The sequence below is a fragment of the Salmo trutta genome, chromosome 15 (genome assembly GCF_901001165.1).
Source record: "Salmo trutta chromosome 15, fSalTru1.1, whole genome shotgun sequence".
NCBI lineage: Eukaryota > Metazoa > Chordata > Actinopteri > Salmoniformes > Salmonidae > Salmo > Salmo trutta.
Genome location: NC_042971.1, coordinates 64,390,997 through 64,408,477, shown reverse-complemented (window position 1 = coordinate 64,408,477; position 17,481 = coordinate 64,390,997). Strand labels below are relative to the sequence as shown.

Sequence of the window (17,481 nt, the reverse complement as noted above, 5' to 3'; positions counted from 1 at the left end):
GAACTCTGTGAAGCATTTATTTGGGCTGCAAACTGAGGTGCAGTTAACTCTAATGAACTTATCCTCTGTAGCAGAGGTAACTCTGGGTCTCCGTTTCCTGTGGTGGTCCTCATGAGAGAGATTCATCACAGCGCTTGGTTTTTGAGACCGCACTTTAAGAAACTTTTAAAGTTCTTGAAATGTTCCGCATTGACTGACCTTCATGTCTTAAAGTAATGATGGACTGTTGTTTCTCTTTGCTTAAATGAGCTGTTCTTGCCATAATATGGACTTGGTATTTTACCAAATAGGGCTATCTTCTGTATACCACCCCTACCTTGTCACAACACAAATGATTGGCTCAAACGCATTAAGGAAAGAAATTGAACAAATTAACTTTAAAACAAGGCACACCAGTTAATGGAAATGCATTCCAGGTGACTACCTCAAGAAGCTGGTTGGGAGAATGCCAAGAGTGTGCAAAGCTGTCATCAAGGCAAAGGGTGACTACTTTGAAGAATCTCAAATATATTTTGATTGTGAGCAAGATGGCAGCTTTGCTTCTAGTCCTTAGGAAACTGTGCAGTATTTTCATTTTTTATGTATCATTTCTTACATTGTTAGCCCAGAAAACCTTAAGTGTTATTACATAGAACCGGGAAGAACTATAAATTATAAATACGACCATGACTCCATCTTGTTGCTCCCCTCCTATAGGCAGAATTTAAAACAGGAAGCGCCCGTGCTTAGGTCTATACAACGCTGGTCTGACCAATCGGATTCCACGCTTCAAGATTGCGTCGATCACGTGGACTGGGATATGTTCCGGGTAGCCTCAGACAATAACATTGACGAAAACATTGAAATCGGTGAGTGAGTTTATCAGGAAGTGTATAGATGTTGTACCCACTGTGACTATTAAAACCTACCCTAACCAGAAACCGTGGATAGATGGCAGCATTCGTGCAAAACTGAAAGAACGTACCATTTAATCATAGCAAGGCGACTGGAAATATGGCCGAATCCAAACAGTGTAGTTATTCCCTCCGTAAGGCAATCAAACAAGCAAAACGTCAGTATAGTGACAAAGTGGAGTCGCAATTCAACGGCTCAGACATGAGATGTATGTGGCAGGATCTACAGACAATCACGGATTACAAAAAGAAAACAAGTCCCGTCGCGGACCACGACGTCTTACTTCCAAACAAATTAAACAACTTCTTTCCTCGCTTTGAGGACAATACAGTGCCACTGACACGGCCCGCTACCTAAGACTGTGGGCTCTCCTTCTCCGTGGCCAACGTGAGTAAAACATTTAAACGTGTTAAACCTTGCAAGGCTGCCGGCCCAGACAGCATCCCTAGCCGCGTCCTCAGAGCATGTGCAGACCAGCTGGCTGGTGTGTTTACGGACATATTCAATCAATCCCTATCCCAGTCTGCTGTTCCCACATGCTTCAAGAGGGCCACCATTGTTCCTGTTCCCAAGCACACAGAGATAACTGAACTAAATGACTATCGCCCCATTGCACTCACTTCTGTCATCATGTAGTGCTTTGAGAGACTAGTCAAGGACCATATCACCTCCACCTTACCTGACACCCTAGACCCACTTCAATTTGTTTACCACCCAATAGGTCCACTGACGACGCAATCGCCATCACACTGCACATTGCCCTATCCCACCTGGACAAGAGGAATACCTATGTAAGAATGCTGTTCATTGACTACAGCTCAGCATTTAACACCATAGTACCCTCCAAGCTCATCATTAAGCTGGAGGCCCTGGTTCTGAACCCCACCCTGTGCAACTGGGTCCTGGACTTACTGGGTCCTGGACTACCTTCACTCCCAGGTGGTTAAAGTAGGAAACAACATCTCCACCCCGCTGATCCTCAACACAGGGGCCCCACAAGGGTGCGTTCTCAGCCCTCTCCTGTACTCCCTGTTCACCCACGACTGCGTGTTCAAGCACGCCTTCAACTCAATCATCAAGTTTGCAGATGACAGCAGTGGTAGTCTTGATTACCAACAACGACGAGACAGCTTACAGGGAGGAGGTGAGGGCCCTCGGAGTGTGGTGTCAGGAAAATAACCTCTCACTAGATGTCAGCAAAACGAAAGAGATGATCGTGGACTTCAGGAAACAGCAGAGGGAGCACCCCCCTATCCACATCGACGGGACAGCAGTGGAGAAAGTGGAAAGTTTTAAGTTCCTCTGTGTACATGTCACTGACAAACTGAAATGGTCCACTCACACAGACAGTGTGGTGAAGAAGGCGCAACAGCACCTCTTCAACCTCAGGATGCTGAAAAAATTTGGTTTGTCACCAAAAACCCACACTAGGTTTTACAGATGCACAATTGAGAGCATCTTGTTGGGCTGTATCACCGCCTGGTACGGCAGCTGTACCCCCCACAACCGCAAGGCTCTCCAGAGGGTAGTGAGGTCTGCACAACGCGTCACCGGGGGTACACTACCTGCCCTCCAGGACACCTACACCACCCGATGTCACAGGAAGGCCAAAAAGATCATCAAGGACAACAACCACCCGAGCCACTGCCTGTTCACCCCGCTATCATCCAGAAGGCGAGGTCAGTACAGGTTGTGGAATTTGTTGTGGAATTGTTAGATATTACCTGTTAGATACTGCTGCACTGTCAGATCTAGAAGCACAAGCATTTCACTACACTCACAATAACATCTGCTAACAATGTGTATGGGACCAATAACATTTGATTTGATTTGTTTAATACTTTTTTGGTTACAACATGACTCCATATGTGTTATTTCATAGGTTTAATGTCATCACTACTTTTCTACAATGTAGGAAATAGTAAAAATAAAGAAAAACCCTGTAATGAGTAGGTGTGTCCAAACTTTTGACTGGTTCTGTACATCTTAAACAGGGATTCTGTAGAATTGTAATAAGCAGAAAGAGCCATGCGATGAACGTGACAGAAACAGCTTTGTAATCAATCTGAACTGCGAGCGTGAACTACAGAGAAGTGACCTAGGAACTGAATGAGAAGCTTATTTGTATTTATTATGGATCCTCATTAGTTCCTGTCAAGGCAGCAGCTACTCTTCCTGGGGTTTATTATGGATCCCCATTAGTTCCTGCCAAGGCAGCAGCTACTCTTCCTGGGGTTTATTAAGGATCCCCATTAGTTCCTGCCAAGGCAGCAGCTACTCTTCCTGGGGTTTATTATGGATCCCCATTAGCCAAGGCAGCAGCTACCGTAAATTCCGGACTATAAGCCGCAACCTTTTTCCCAGGCTTTGAACCTCGTGGCTTAAACAATGACGCGGCTAATATATGGATTTTTCCCGCTTTCAATATTTTTTTCAACAAAAAAACACATTCTGTGACGTGCTCAGTTTTTTGCCGGCATGAAGCTTTCATTAGACCAATGAAATTGCCGAACGGGTTAAGGTCAAACAACTTTTTTGTTTACTGTTTAGATTAAATCGAGCGCTCTTCACGGGGTTTATTATGGATCCCCATTAGTTCCTGTCAAGGCAGCAGCTACTCTTCCAGGGGTTTATTATGGATCCCCATTTGTTCCTGCCAAGACAGCAGCTACTATTCCAGGGGTTTATTATGGATCCCCATTAGTTCCTGCCAAGGCAGCAGATACTCTTCCTGGGGTCCAAACACACCAAAGCACCCACATTACATATAAAACAAGACATTACAGTGAACTATGTTTATACTGAATGAACTAAAGATTTTTTTTTTAAAACAGTACATCATATAACATCCCTACACCACCACATATCCACAACATGTTCATTGTCGTTCATTGTGCTCTTAAGGTGGGGCTGAGAACCAGCTTGGCTACTACCTCTTAGCCGGACATCCCTCCCCACCCTAAGGGTGTTACCTGAAGGTCTCCTCCTGGACATGTTCTAGCTGTGTTTGTAGCTGCAGGTGTCTGCGTCCTACAGGGCTGTTCAGGTCTTCTATGGAGTCAGACTGGTTGAGACGCTCCATGAGGATCTGGTTCTCAGCCAGGAGACTACCCCTCTCCTCCTGTAGTGCTGCCACCTGGTGGTTGGGAGGAGGAAACACGTCAATACGGTCAACTTTAAAAACATTTCAGAGAGGCTCATATCATTGACATACTGTAAACAAACCATCTACCATTTAATACAGTCTTTACAAGAACATCATGATATGTATATTTTTATTAAAACATTAAAAAAAAAAAAAAAAAATGGAAAACTTTTTTTTTTTTTTTTCATGAACACATTCCATGATACACACAATTGATTTCAAAAATCAGGAAAAAAATAAAAAGCAAGCACACAAAACAAACTCACTTCACAAATGTTATATATTTGAGTCATTTAGCAGACGCTCTTATCCAGAGTGACTTACAGTCAGTCCATTCATCTCCAGATAGCTAGGTGGACCAGTCAGTCCATTCATCTCCAGATAGCTAGGTGGACCAGTCATAGTCAGTCCATTCATCTCCAGATAGCTAGGTGGACCAGTCATAGTCAGTACATTAATCTTCAGATAGCTAGGTGGACCAGTCATAGTCAGTATATTCATCTCCAGATAGCTAGGTGGACCAGTCATAGTCAGTACATTCATCTACAGATAGCTAGGTGGACCAGTCATAGTCAGTACATTCATCTTCAGATAGCTAGCTGGACCAGTCATAGTCAGTACATTCATCTTCAGATAGCTAGGTGGACCAGTCATAGTCAGTACATTCATCTTCAGATAGCTAGGTGGACCAGTCATAGTCAGTCCATTCATCTCCAGATAGCTAGGTGGACCAGTCATAGTCAGTACATTCATCTTCAGATAGCTAGGTGGACCAGTCATAGTCAGTCCATTCATCTCCAGATAGCTAGGTGGACCAGTCATAGTCAGTACATTCATCTTCAGATAGCTAGGTGGGACAACCACATATCACAGTAAGCACAATTTTCTTCATTAAAGAAGCTATCAGCAAAGTAGTAGTGGGGGGGGGGGGGGACGACACACACACACACACACACACACACAAAGCATTTGTGTTGTGCTTCAGAAACAGTCATGGTGGTTATAACAACAGTGTAGGACTTCATCAAAACAGGAAGCTCAAGTGAAATGTTGCATACCAGCTCATAAAGCAACCTAACCCTAAAACAGAGACCTACTGCACTGTGAAACACCGAACCCTATAACACAGACCTACTGCACTGTGAAACACCTAACCCTATAACACAGAGACCTACTGCACTGTGAAACACCTAACCCTATAACACAGAGACCTACTGCACTGTGAAACACCTAACCCTATAACACAGAGACCTACTGCACTGTGAAACACCTAACCCTACAACACAGAGACCTACTGCACTGTGAAACACCTAACCCTATAACACAGACCTACTGCACTGTGAAACACCTAACCCTAAAACACAGAGACCTACTGCACTGTGAAACACCTAACCCTAAAACACAGAGACCTACTGCACTGTGAAACACCTAACCCTATAACACAGACCTACTGCACTGTGAAACACCAAACCCTAGAATACAGACCTACTGCACTGTGAAACACCTAACCCTATAACACAGAGACCTACTGCACTGTGAAACACCTAACCCTAAAAACACAGAGACCTACTGTACTGTGAAACACCTAACAGAGACCTACTGCACTGTGAAACACCTAACAGAGACCTACTGTAATGTGAAACACCTAACCCTAAAACACAGAGACCTACTGCACTGTGAAACACCTAACAGAGACTTATTGCACTGTGAAACACCTAACCCTAAAACACAGAGACCTACTGCACTGTGAAACACCTAACCCTAAAACACAGAGACCTACTGCACTGTGAAACACCTAACAGAGACTTACTGTACTGTGAAACACCAGTTCAACAACAAACATGTTTTCTTCTGGCCCCAGAGAGACATCACAAAGTGTAAGTTCTTAAAGAACTCGTCTCCAGCCACATTACCTTACTAGCAAAGGTATTAGCAAATGCATGGATCTCCACCTAGGTTGATCGAGGACCAATGAGTTCATTAGTAGTTGGCAGCCGGGTAGGTTAACTCCTCAATGACCATCCGTTGAGGAGGAAACCCCCATTCCCGAGCTGCATGACGTTTCTCTAAAAGCTCTCCTCTCTTTTGTGACACTGGTGAGACAAAAACACCCCTGCCGACCAACAACGAAGCACCGAAGCACTTCCTGCCGTCATGAACGTCTTGGTAACGTACAAGGAAGTAAACTTGGGCAGGGGGAGGAGTATTAGTCTGGACGGACAGGTCAGCTGGCCAATAAGGCTCTGGTCAACAGTAATGCACAGTATAGTGAATAGGACACAGTCTGAAACGCAGCCACAGTTAAAGAAGACTGATGTCAAAATCAGGAGACGCTGTTATAGAAGCAGACTGCAAAACCAGGGCTTTCAATTCACACGCCAAAAATGACAAGGCCTGAGAGAAATTAGGAATAATACATTTTTTTTAAAAAAGGTGTAATTTACTCTCTTTTCTAGTTCAATATACTCTAACCTCAGTTTCTCTCGATGCTCCTGTACATGGAAGGCCTTCAAAGCAAGGCACAGAATAATGGAGGTTCATTTCAGACAGGAGAATAGAACAGGTCAATGGAAAAGATGGAGGCTAGCGATTGTTTAGTCTAAATTACACTACAGCGTCCTGGAAATACGACGACGTTGCTAAAATTGGCAAATATTTAGCATGTCGTCAAATTCCTACTTTAGACTGATGGCAATGTTGTCATTAGCTAGCAAAGTTTGTCAAAAATAGCTAGCGGTGCTAACTTTCGCTGGCTAAAATCTGGAGGTCTCGCCTCAATCTTAGCTAGCTAGCTAGCATTATACTGCATCTAAAGTCAATCTGGCGACATTAAAATGATGACAAAAGGTTTTCCTGCTAACTATTTGCCTCCTTTGGAAATGTCATTGTATTTCAAAGACATTAATGCACTTTATGAAGAAATCTTAATTAGTGCTCAATGACAAAATATTGAGTAGAATGTTCAGTCGGGCATCAGTCCTAAAACAAACGTTCAAAAAACAATATCTCGTCGAAACTTGCAACCAATGATCAGGACACCATGGTGAACTATGACCTAGACCTGTAGCCGTTACTAACCATAATGAAGTCCGAGTACCTGTTCACATGAAGCAATTAAACCAAAACTTGGAGGCCAACCTGCATGTCTAGCTCGTGACATCTCTGTGCGATCTCCTCCTTGGTGACTAGAGCCTCGTTCAGATCCTCCACTGTCCTCTTCAGCTGGAAATAGAAATAGTACGTCAGAATTAACACGGAAGAATACAAAATAAATGCTGATACACTAAAATCATGTTTATTGTACAGTGGCAAGAAAAAGTATGTGAACCCTTTGGAAATACCTGGGTTTCTCCATACATTGGTCATAACATTTGATCTGATCTTCATCTAGGCCACAACAATTCAACAATAATTAATCTTAGGTCTTCTGAGATCTCTTTTGTTCGAGGCATGGTTCACATCAGGTAAAGCTTCTTGTGAATAGCAAACTCAATTTTCTGAGTGTTTTTTATAGGGCAAGGCAGCTCTAACCAACATCTCCAATCTCATCTCATTGATTGTACTCCAGGTTAGCTGACTCCTGACTCCAATTAGCTTTTGGAGAAGTCATGAGCCTACGGGGTTCACATACTTTTTCCAACCTACACTGTGAATGTTTAAATGATGTATTCAATATAGACGAGAAAAGCAGACTGTTTAAGCAGACTGTGAAGATGAGATCACAGAACCCTTTTTCAAAAGGGTTCACATACTTTTTCTAGCCGCTGTATTAAGATTAAAAAAACCATTCTCTGGAACATCGTAACATCTTACCTGTCTATCGATGTCAGCGTACGATTCATTTCCTCCAATAACTGGACACTCTTTGCTCATCAGCTACAAAACATGGAGACAACACACACAGCGTGACGTCATCAGGTACAACACACAGCGTGACGTCATCAGGTACAACACACAGCGTGACGTCATCAGGTACAACACACAGCGTGACGTCATCAGGTACAACACACAGTGTGACGTCATCAGGTACAACACACGGTGTGGTACGTGTCATATGACGATGCAGGAAATGCATCTCGAGTAAAGCACAAAGTCCTTTCAAATGTTTTACAAAAAGGCCTACCTCTTGAATGGCTGTCATGACAACATGTTGAACCGATTCCTCCAGCATCATTATGGTCTGGATGTTTTCTAGAAGGGCAGAGAGAGAGAGAGACAGAGTGAATGACATGTTCAGTCTAAGAAGCTCAGATACACCATGACAACAACTGACCGTGACGAAGCCGTGAGAGGAATGTTACACAAAGACTGGAAGCCTCTCATCGTAAAACACATCCTCAACTGAACTCTGGGCCTCCAAGCCAGTTCCACCACATTTTTTGTCATTGTTCCCCTCTAATCAGGGACTGATTTAGAACTGGGACACCAGGTGGGTGCAATTAATGAACATGTAGAACAGAAAACCAGCCGGCTCCGGACCTTGTCGGGAAAGAGTTGAACACACCAGGTTTAGACTCGAGGACCGGGCCGTGCCCCGTCCAGGCTCGAGGGCCGGGCCGTGCCGTGCCCCGTCCAGGCTCGAGGACCGGGCCGTGCCCCGTCCAGGCTCGAGGACCGGGCCGTGCCCCGTCCAGGCTCGAGGACCGGGCCGTGCCCCGTCCAGGCTCGAGGACCGGGCCGTGCACAATAACAACCAATAGTAACAATCTTGAGCGCTTCTTCAGAGACATAACAGAGACAGCCTAGCCCATGCTGAGCAGACAGACAGACAGACATTGTTTCTGCTCACAGTTGACAGCACAGCCTATAAAGACAGCCTAGCCCATGCTGAGCGGACGGACGGACAGACAGACAGAGAGATGCTAGAGTCAGACAGACAGACAGAGATGCTAGAGTCAGACAGACAGAGATGCTAGAGTCAGACAGACAGACAGGACAGACCTTGTTTCTGCTCACAGTTGACAGCACAGCCTAGTATGAGTTGTAGCATCCTGCCCAGCTCTGCAGCGTCTGAGTGTTCTCCTATCAGGTTGATGTCTGGCAGGGTGAAGTCGTTGATCTGCTGTTGAAGGACCTCCTGGTTGTAGTCCAGTATACCTTTCAACACCTTCTTCAGATTACTGATCTGAAAAGGAGGAGGGAACATGTCATTGCCACAGTCCCAATGTCACAAGGGCTTTAGAGCAGATGGCAGCAACACATAAAGACAGTGTATTAAAACCACTACCACCATCATCATACCTTTAGCCGCCAGTTATCTCCCACCTCAGGCTTGATCCGACTGATCCAGTTGTCAGTGAAATACACAATGTCTCTGGAGAAGAGAAATGTAAGTGGTCACATACAGGAGAAAGACACAGCCACAACGCCTGGCCACAGCACCTGGCTTGATGGTTTCACAAAACTCATTTCCAGCAGTTAAAAAGTAAACAAAATATATATATGTATAAAAATGGACACTTACATTTTCTGTAGGGCCTGGGCCATGACAACCCCACTTGTGAGATCTTCTACTGTTTTGCATGGTGCCTCCAATCCAAACGTTTGGATCTAGAGATGGAAAAAAAAAAAGGACAATTTAGAAAAACAATTTCCTGCTATGACATATTACAGAGATACCCACACTTAGCTGTGCCACTAGAGATTCTGGGTTCGAGTCCAGCCGGCCGTGACCGCGAGACCCAAGGGGCGGCACACAATTGGCCCAGCGTCGTCCGAGTTAGGGGAGGGTTTGGCCGGCAGGGATATCCTTATCCCATCGCACACTAGCGACTCCTGTGGCGGGCCGGGCGCAGTGCACGCTGACACGGTCACCAGGTGTACAGTATTTCCTCCGACACATTGGTGCGGCTGACTTACGGGTTAAGTGGGCAGTGTGTCAAGAAGCAGTGCGGCTTGGCAGGGTCGTGTTTCGGAGGACGTACGGCTCTCGACCTTTGCGTCTCCCGAGTCCGGTTGGGGAGTTGCAGCGATGGACAAGACTAACTACCAATTGGATAGCGCGAAATTTGGGAGAAAAAAGGTGTACATTTTTAAAAAACTTTTTATTCTAAAATAAGAGATACCATCATTACTTGACACCCAGCCCTCACCCCTATTCATTCCTCACATTTGGCCACTGTACATTCCCAACTTCCTTTGCAAAAATGGACCGGAGCTCTACAAACGATTAGTTTGACCCTTGAGGCTACTCTGACTTTTACAGGAAATGAGTGAAAGACTTTATATTCCCACACACACACACACACACACACACACACACACACACACACACACACACACACACACACACACACACAAATAGTTGTCAATGTCCTTCACATGAACCAGACGCAGCAGTGTTGCCAGTCTAAACACCCCCCCAAAATACTGTCAGCGCTCAGACGGAGGTGTCACGTGATCTTGTTCCTTCCTTCCACCTCCTTTGGTAGATGGCTACCACAGCCCTCTGCGGAGTCCTAGAAAAACACAGCTGTGAGTCTACTCTCCTGTCCTCTCCCACTCGTTCACCCCTTCTCTCTCTCTGTCTATTTGGCTCCTGTCTGTCTGTCTATTTGGCTCCTGTCTGTCTGTCTATTTGGCTCCTGTCTGTCTGTCTGTCTATTTGGCTCCTGTCTGTCTGTCTGTCTGTCTATTTGGCTCCTGTCTGTCTATTTGGCTCCTGTCTGTCTGTCTGTCTATTTGGCTCCTGTCTGTCTGTCTGTCTGGCTCCTGTCTGTCTGTCTGTCTGTCTGTCTGTCTGTCTGGCTCCTGTCTGTCTGTCTGTCTGGCTCCTGTCTGTCTATTTGGCTCCTGCATGCCTGTCTGCCTGGTAGCAATCTGGTTTCACAGGCTCTCCACTGACTTGGTGTTGAAATAATGGAGGGCAAAATGAGTTTCCATCTCAGAGCATCAGGTCACGTGACACCAGCTCAAGTAATTAGAGGAATGTGACTGCAGAGTAGAGTTGATAAACTCCCTGTGACGTGCTTGTGGCTCGGCTGCTCTGTCAGATAGGATGTCATGGCCAGTGGTAGAAAAAGTACTCAATTTTCATACTTCAGTAAAACCAAAGTGAAAGTCACCCAGTAAAAATACTACTTGAGTAAAACTAAAAGTATTTGGTTTTAAATATACTGAAGTATCAAAAGTAAATGAAATTAATAAAATGTACTTAAGTATCAAAAAGTAAAAGTATAAACCATATTAAGCAGACCAGATGTAATTATAAAAAATAAAAAAAAGTTTTATATTGACGGATTGCCAGGGGCACACTCCAACGCTCAGACATAATTTACAAATGAAGAATGTGTGTTTAGTGAGTACTCCAGATCAGAGGCAGTAGGGATGACCAGGGATGTTCTCTTGATAAGTTTGTAAATTGGACCATTTTCCTGTCAAAATGTAACGAGTACTTTTGGGTGTCAGGGAAAATATATGGAGCAAAAAATATATTATTTTCTTTAGGAATGTAGTGAAGTAAAAGTTGGCAAAAATATAAAATAGTAAAGTAGAGATACCCTAAAAAACTACTTAAGTAGTACTTTCAAGTATTTTTACTTAAGTACTTTACACCACTGGTCATGGCAGGCCATGCTCATGTGTGATCAAGTAAAATCAAATCAAATGTTATTTTTCCACATGCTTGGTAAACAATAGGTGTAGACTAACAGTGAAACGCTTACTTACGGGCCCTTCCCAACAACGTAGAGAGAAATAGAAAAATAACAACACAAGAAATAAATACACAACGAGTAACGAACGATTGGCTATAAACACGGGGTAACCAGTCAGCACCCCTGGGCCAGGGTTCAAAGTATTTGTTGAAGTAGCCTCTGGTACATTTCAATGCTTTGATTCAATCTGAAATACACAGCGAAATTACTGAACAGTTCATTGAGTTTACCTCCCAGATTGGAAACATTTGTTGTGTTGTTACTTTAAAATTTATGAATTCAGTGTCTTGTTATTTTTTTTTAATATTGTCTTAGTACTTATTGTCTTGGTCTATATGATCAGGACTATTATCTATATAGAATATTAAACCTTTAACATTTAAAGATGCACTATGAAGCAATTACTCCGCCATTTCCTGATTGCTAAAATTCAAATAGTTCACCTAATTTCACTCCAAGTGGCAAAACAAGCAAGTATAGTGTAGAGAATCATTGTACCATCTAAACAGCAGTGAAATACACTGCTCAAAAAAATAAAGGGAACACTAAAATAACACATCCTAGATCTGAATGAAAGAAATAATCTTATTAAATACTTTTTTCTTTACATAGTTGAATGTGCTGACAACAAAATCACACAAAAATAAATCAATGGAAATTCAATTTATCAACCCATGAAGGTCTGGATTTGGAGTCACACTCAAAATTAAAGTGGAAAACCACACTACAGGCTGATCCAACTTTGATGTATTGTCCTTAAAACAAGTCAAAATGAGGCTCAGTAGTGTGTGTGGCCTCCACGTGCCTGTATGACCTCCCTACAACGCCTGGGCATGCTCCTGATGAGGTGGCGGATGGTCTCCTGAGGGATCTCCTCCCAGACCTGGACTAAAGCATCCGCCAAATCCTGGGCAGTCTGTGGTGCAACGTGGCGTTGGTGGATGGAGCGAGACATGATGTCCCAGATGTGCTCAATTGGATTCAGGTATGGGGAACGGGCGGGCCAGTTCATAGCATCAATGCCTTCCTCTTGCAGGAACTGCTGACACACTCCAGCCACATGAGGTCTAGCATTGTCTTGCATTAGGAGGAACCCAGGGCCAACCGCACCAGCATATGGTCTCACAAGGGGTCTGAGGATCTCATCTCGGTACCTAATGGCAGTCAGGCTACCTCTGGCGAACACATGGAGGGCTGTGCGGCCCCCCAAAGAAATGCCACCCCACACCATGACTGACCCACCGCCAAACCGGTCATGCTGGAGGATGTTGCAGGCAGCAGAACGTTCTCCACGGCGTCTCCAGACTTTGTCACGTCTGTCACATGTGCTCAGTGTGAACCTGCTTTCATCTGTGAAGAGCACAGGGCGCCAGTGGCGAATTTGCCAATCTTAGTGTTCTCTGGCAAATGCCAAACATCCTGCACGGTGTTGGGCTGTAAGCACAACCCCCACCTGTGGACGTCGGGCCCTTATACCACCCTCATGGAGTCTGTTTCTGACCGTTTGAGCAGACACATGCACATTTGTGGCCTGCTGGAGGTCATTTTGCAGGGCTCTGGCAGTGCTCCTCCTGCTCCTCCTTGCACAAAGGCGGAGGTAGCGGTCCTGCTGCTGGGTTGTTGCCCTCCTACGGCCTCCTCCACATCTCCTGATGTACTGGCCTGTCTCCTGGTAGCGCCTCCATGCTCTGGACACTACGCTGACAGACACAGCAGACCTTCTTGCCACAGCTCGCATTCATGTGCCATCCTGGATGAGCTGCACTACCTGAGCCACTTGTGTGGGTTGTAGACTCCGTCTCATGCTACCACTAGAGTGAAAGCACCGCCAGCATTCAAAAGTGACCAAAACATCAGCCAGGAAGCATAGGAACTGAAAAGTGGTCTGTGGTCACCACCTGCAGAACCACTCCTTTATTGGGGGTGTCTTGCTAATTGCCTATAATTTCCACCTGTTGTCTATTCCATTTGCACAACAGCATGTGAAATGTATTGTCAATCAGTGTTGCTTCCTAAGTGGACAGTTTGATTTCACAGAAGTGTGATTGACTTGGAGTTACATTGTGTTGTTTAAGTGTTCCTTTATTTTTTTGAGCAGTGTATATTTTCCATAATCAATTCCCCCCCCCTAGCTCTTTGAAGCTAGTGTACAAAACCTAAAGTAAAAGATGCATAAATTAAACTTAAGAATGGGAAGCATAGAAATAGCACACACACACAAACAGATCTACCGCTTCTTAGACTTGCTCTCAATGAGATAGAAATACATGTTATAGATCTGTCAATGTGAATTTGGCCAGGTCTCCCAAAAAGTTAAATATTGCAGCTTTAACCAAACACCCACTGGATTGATGAAAATAATCCTGATGTCATTCTGCCACTTTGTGGTAGAGTTTGTCACTGAGGGGTTATAAGATTGGTGGAATCATTTTGAAAGTTAGATTTAAAAATGTCGACAGCCAGTAGACACTATGTTTACGTTGGAGAATGCGACACATTTAAGTAGCAACGCATTTAAGTTGATTATGTTGTGCAATGATAGTTGTTTCGTTGGTGGTGAGGAAACTTGTCCAACAAAAAAATAGGATATATGTGTTGTCTTAAGGGGGAAGGTGTTAAAGGCTTTGGTTTTTCCATTTATGTTTTGAGGTTGGACTTTAGCGCGTATAGCTCGTTAGCGCGTATAGCTCGTTAGCGCGTATAGCTCGTTTTAGCGCGTATAGCTCGTTTTAGCGCGTATAGCTCGTTTTAGCGCGTATAGCTGGTTTTAGCGCGTATAGCTCGTTTTAGCGCGTATAGCTCGTTAGCCAGTTTGTCTTACACCTGTGCTGGTTTCCTTCTCGTTAGTTGGAAAGTGTTTCACCTGTGCTGGACCAAGTACTATTTAAGTGTATCTGGCCCAGTGCTCCTATTGTCTTGATAGATGTGGAGAGTCAACACCTTTAGTTGGCTCTCCCCATTTGATTTCTAGAAAGACAAATCTGATTTCCCTGTTTTTGTTTTGTGGCACATTTTGGGTTTGCTTCCTGTCTAAGTTTGGTGTGGGTTTTTCTTTGGTTTGCCTCTTCCTTGGTACATTTAGTGGGCGCTCATGATGGGTGTCTTCTAGGTCCCAGTTGTAGTTGCTAGTCAACTTTCAGTGGACACCCCCCATGATTGTCTTTCCTAAAACCCCACCTGTTCCATTTTGGTTGTTGGTCAGTGACTTGTTAGTTGTAAATTTAAAAAAATGTTAGTTCCCCTTCTGTTTGAGCGCCATTTTTTGTTTTGTTGGAAAACGTAACACAAGTAAGCAAGGGCTACTTTTGTAGTTAGCATTTAAAATGAGTCTTTTGGTAGACCAAGGCTTTCCCAAATACTTTTCATTAGCATCATTGCTAACGGCTACACAAAATGGTAGACATTGAGACGGGAATTCTCGTTGCCTCTTCAGAAAGTTGCAGAAAATACAAATCACTGATGCATTCTGTTCATGTCTTAAGATAAACTTGGGCAAATAAATAAATTAAACATATTTTGTTGATTCCCTACTAAAAGGTCAAAAAAAAAAAGTTGGATTCCTCGAGGGCCCTACTTATCATATTTGGACTAGAATGAGGCTCTACCTATGCCTCCCTATTGTTCCTGCAGTGATGATTCACCGTCTTCATAACTGATCTGCAGCTAATCACCACAAAGCCTAGGCCTACCAGTAGTCTATGGAAATTAGGGAGCCGAATGAACGGCTCTCTCACGGACTGACGAGACTGTCTGGGGGCAAGCCCGGACATCTTAGGAAACATTTACATTTAAGTCATTTAGCAGACGCTCTTATCCAGAGCGACTTACAAATTGGTGCATTCACCTTATGATATCCAGTGGAACAACCACTTTACAATAGTGCATCTAAACCTAAGAAATCATTTGGTTTCCTTGTCCAGAAGTGATGACCATGGACATTACCACGCTGAATGATTTATCAATAGCAAAGGGCTATAGAAGATCAACTTTATTCTGTCAGTTTGATACATTTTATAAAACGAGTTAACACTTGCTGTTTAGTTGTCAAATCAACGCACAGTAAATTAGCCTACTATGTGCCATGACTCCGCGAAACACGAGAAAGAAAATGAACGTGTCAAACAATAATTATGCTATTGGATTAACTTATCGTTACCACTTACATCATGCTCTGTTATTTAGCAGTCCTATGGCTCGAGGGTAGAAGCTGTTCAGGATCCTTCTTGGTTCCAAACTTGGTAAAATCGTGCCGTTTGGTTTCAAAGAGAACAGTATGACTTGGGTGGCTGGATTCTGACAATTTTTAGGGCTTTCCTCTGACACCACCTGGTATAAAAGTCCTAGATGGCAGGGAGTTCAGCCCCAGTAATGTATTGGGTTGTAGGCACTGCCCTCTGTAGCGCCTTGCGGTCGGATGACAAACCGTTGCCATAACAAGCTGTGATGCAGCCGGTTAAGATGCTCTCGATGGTGCAGCAGTAGAACTTTGAGGATCTGAGGACCCATGCCAAATCTTTTCAACCTTGTGAGGGGTAAGAGGTGTTGTCATGTCTTCTTCACGACTGTGTTGGTGTGTGTGGACCATGTTAATTACTTAGTGATGTGGACACCGAGGAACTCCACTACAGCCCTATCGATTTAGATGGGGGTGTACTCTGCCCTCCGTTTTCTGTAGTCCACGATCATCTCCTTTGTCTTGCGGACGTTGAGGGAGAGGTTGTTGTCCTGACACCACACTGCCAGGTCACTGACGACCTCCCTATAGCCTGTCTCATCATTGTTGGTGATCATCCCTACCACAGCCGTTTTGTCAGGAAACTTAATGATGGTGTTGGAGTCGTGCGTGGTGTTGAGGGGCAGCATGGCGGATGTATTGTTGCCTACCTTCCACCTGGGGATAGCCCGTCAGGAATTCCAGGATCCAGTTGCAAAAGAGAGGTGTTCAGTCCCAGGGTGCTTAGCTTAGTGATGAGCTCAATTAAAATAATTCTCACATACAGTTTATTCTTAAAGTACTCAGACCGCTTCACTTCTTTGACATTTTGTTACGCTACAGCCTTATTCTAAAATATATTAAAGTTTTTTGCAAACATATTTTTTTTTATATGTAAAACGTGATATTTTTTTTAATTTTATAAGTATTGAGACCCTTTACTCATTACTTGGTTGAAGCACCTTTAGCAGTGATTACAGCCTCCAGTCTTCTTTGGTATGATGCTACAAGCTTGGCACACCTGTATTTGGGGAGTTTCTCCCATTTTTCTCTGCAGATCCTCTCAAGCTCTGTCAGGTTGGATGGGGAACGTCACTGCACAGCTATTTTCAGGTCTCCAGAGATGTTTGATAAGGCTCAAGTCCAGGCTCTGGCTGGGCCACTCAAGGACATTCAGAAACTTGTCCCGAAGCCACTCCTAAGTTGTCTTGGCTGTGTGCTGTTGGAAAGTGAACATTCGCCCCCAGTCTGAGGTCTGAGCACGTTTTCATTAAGGAGCTCACTGTACTTTACTTCATTCATCTTTACCTCGAACCTGACTATTCTCCCAGTCCCTGCAGCTGCCATGCTTCACCGTAGGGATGCTATTGGCCAGGTGATGAGCTGTCCCTGGTTTCCTCCAGACGTGACGCTTGGCATTCAGGCAAAAGAGTTCAATCTTGGTTTCATCAGACCAGAGAATCTTGTTTCTCATGGTCTGAGAGTCCTTTAGATGCCTTTTGGCAAACTCCAAGTGGGCTATCATGTGCCTTTTACTGAGGAGTGGCTTCTGTCTGGCCACTACCATGAAGGCC

At 44.2% G+C, this 17,481-nt stretch overlaps 1 protein-coding gene across 8 annotated transcripts in view; it reads right to left on the bottom strand.

The window, feature by feature from the left end:
• Nucleotides 1-17,481, bottom strand: part of hook3 (hook microtubule-tethering protein 3) — a 63,965-nt gene that overhangs the window by 18,842 nt on the left and 27,642 nt on the right. For all 8 annotated transcript variants that reach the window (XR_003866895.1, XR_003866896.1, XR_003866893.1 and 5 more), the window contains exons 2-8: nt 9,504-9,589; nt 9,281-9,353; nt 8,981-9,164; nt 8,163-8,230; nt 7,853-7,915; nt 7,178-7,261; nt 3,867-4,030 (exon numbers count right to left, since the gene is read on the bottom strand). Coding sequence is in view for 1 of the 8 variants with exons in the window: in XM_029692495.1 (XP_029548355.1) it covers nt 3,867-4,030; nt 7,178-7,261; nt 7,853-7,915; nt 8,163-8,230; nt 8,981-9,164; nt 9,281-9,353; nt 9,504-9,589 (722 nt within the window). In the remaining 7 variants the exon portion in view is untranslated. The remainder of the gene's footprint in view (nt 1-3,866; nt 4,031-7,177; nt 7,262-7,852; nt 7,916-8,162; nt 8,231-8,980; nt 9,165-9,280; nt 9,354-9,503; nt 9,590-17,481) is intronic.